The following is a 1,871-nucleotide window of genomic DNA, read 5'->3' as shown; positions in this document are numbered from 1 at the left end:
AGAAGAAGAAGAAGAAGAAGAAGAAGAAGAAGGAGGAGGAGGAGGAGGAGGAGGAGGAAATCTAACCACTTTCAACCACCAACACCAGGTGAAATCCCGACTGAAGGCCATGGGCATCCTGCAGCCTCTGAACATCTTCCTGCGCCAGGAGATAGATCGCATGCAGAAGGTCATCACGCTAGTCCGCGTCACTCTGTCTGATCTGAAACTGGCTATAGACGGTACCATCATCATGAGTGAAGTAAGGGCGACAGGTTTTACTGCTGCTGTTGCTGCTGCTGCGGTTGTTGGTGTCAGTGTTGCTGTTATTGGAGTTGGTAGCGATTTTGTTGTTATTGTTGTTGTTGTCTTCTATTTTTGTGATTAGACAAACAACACTTGAAGAATGTTGACGTTTTCTAAGATTCACACTCTTACATGTGGCTTATCGTTGACAGATCTCAGAACTAGACTCATATTTCTGGTTTATCGTTGACATATCCTCAGAACTACACTCTCACCTGTGGCTTATCGTTGACGTTATCACAGAACTACACTCTTACCTGTGGTTTATCGTGGATATTATCTCAGAACTACACTCTCACCTGTAGCTTATCGTTGACATTATCTCAGAACTACACTCTCGCCTGTGATTTATCGTTGACTTATCTCTGAACTGCACACTCGCCAGTGGCTTATTGCTGTTATTATCTCAAAATCACACTCTCACGGTGTGCTTTATCTTTGACGTTATCTCAGTAACACAATCTTGTCTCGGGTTTATCGTTGGCGTTATCTTAGAATTACATCACATCCTGGCAGAGAGCGTATTGGTGGATGCTTGACAGGTGCTCTGGTATGGTTTGCTCCTCTTCTCCTAGCAAATATCTTTTGTCCTTATCGCTCCTTCCTTTCTTTGTGTGTTACTTTCTTGTAACACCTCTAATCTTCGGCACCTACTTGTGTTGCAAATACCGTAAAACGCTTACTAAAACACTTTCACTAACGTTGACGTTATCTCATGTTGCATGGGGATTATCGGTGTGTTGTTGGGGGCTCTCTGGTGCGCTTTGCACCTTCTTTCCAATCAAAGATCTATTATCAGTATCTTTCCTCCTCGTTTATCGGTGGATGGTTAGCAGGCGCTTTGGTTTGATTAGCTCTTCCTTTCCCATGAAACATCTCTATCGCCCTTATCTCTCATCCTCCTTTTCTTTGTATGTTACTTTCTACTAATACGTCTAATCTTTGGTCACGTATATAACGTATTTGTGTTGCAAGTGCCATAAAACTCTTACTTAAATTAACTTTAACGAAAAACCCTAAAGAAACCCACCTGAAATTTATGGTTTATACCCACATTGTTTATCTCGTCTGTGCCCAGAACTTACGAGACGCCCTGGACAACCTGTTTGACGCCCGTGTGCCCAAACGTTGGATCCGCTTCTCCTGGCAGAGCTCCACCATCGGGTTTTGGTTCACGGAACTGTTGGAGAGAAACGATCAGTTCCACTCCTGGATATTTGAAGGACGTCCCAACATTTTCTGGATGACGGGGTTTTTTAACCCACAAGGTTTGTATTCTGCTCACTGGCGTTCCTACTGTTGGACTCGTCAGACTCAGCCTTTTTTCTATGCTGTTGCTTAACTCTTTCAGGACATAGTGGACCCATAATATGCCTGACAGAAGCAGAGCAAAGGCCATGTTATGATGTATTTTAAACCACAACACACAATCCCGAAACACGAATTATCATATTTTGGATTAAGAATAATGTTGTCACCTGCTTTTTAAAAGTTTCAGATAAAGAAAATACATGTAGAACTCAACATTCCTTTTATGTTTGGAGGTCTTTCAGCATGGTAGACACTGCACGTGCGTCGCGTGCGCA

At 43.0% G+C, this 1,871-nt stretch overlaps 1 protein-coding gene across 1 annotated transcript in view; it reads left to right on the top strand.

The window, feature by feature from the left end:
- The window catches only part of LOC101856601 (dynein heavy chain 8, axonemal), a gene marked incomplete at its 5' end in the record, with an annotated part of 37,702 nt that overhangs the window by 30,194 nt on the left and 5,637 nt on the right, over nucleotides 1-1,871 (top strand). The window contains 2 exon segments of the mRNA XM_035971824.1: nucleotides 89-241; nucleotides 1,364-1,553. Of these exon segments, the coding sequence (XP_035827717.1) occupies nucleotides 89-241; nucleotides 1,364-1,553 (343 nt within the window).

This window comes from Aplysia californica, unplaced genomic scaffold (genome assembly GCF_000002075.1).
Source record: "Aplysia californica isolate F4 #8 unplaced genomic scaffold, AplCal3.0 scaffold00514, whole genome shotgun sequence".
NCBI lineage: Eukaryota > Metazoa > Mollusca > Gastropoda > Aplysiida > Aplysiidae > Aplysia > Aplysia californica.
The sequence above is the reverse complement of the archived record's forward strand: the minus strand, read 5'-3'. Positions and strand labels throughout refer to the sequence as shown.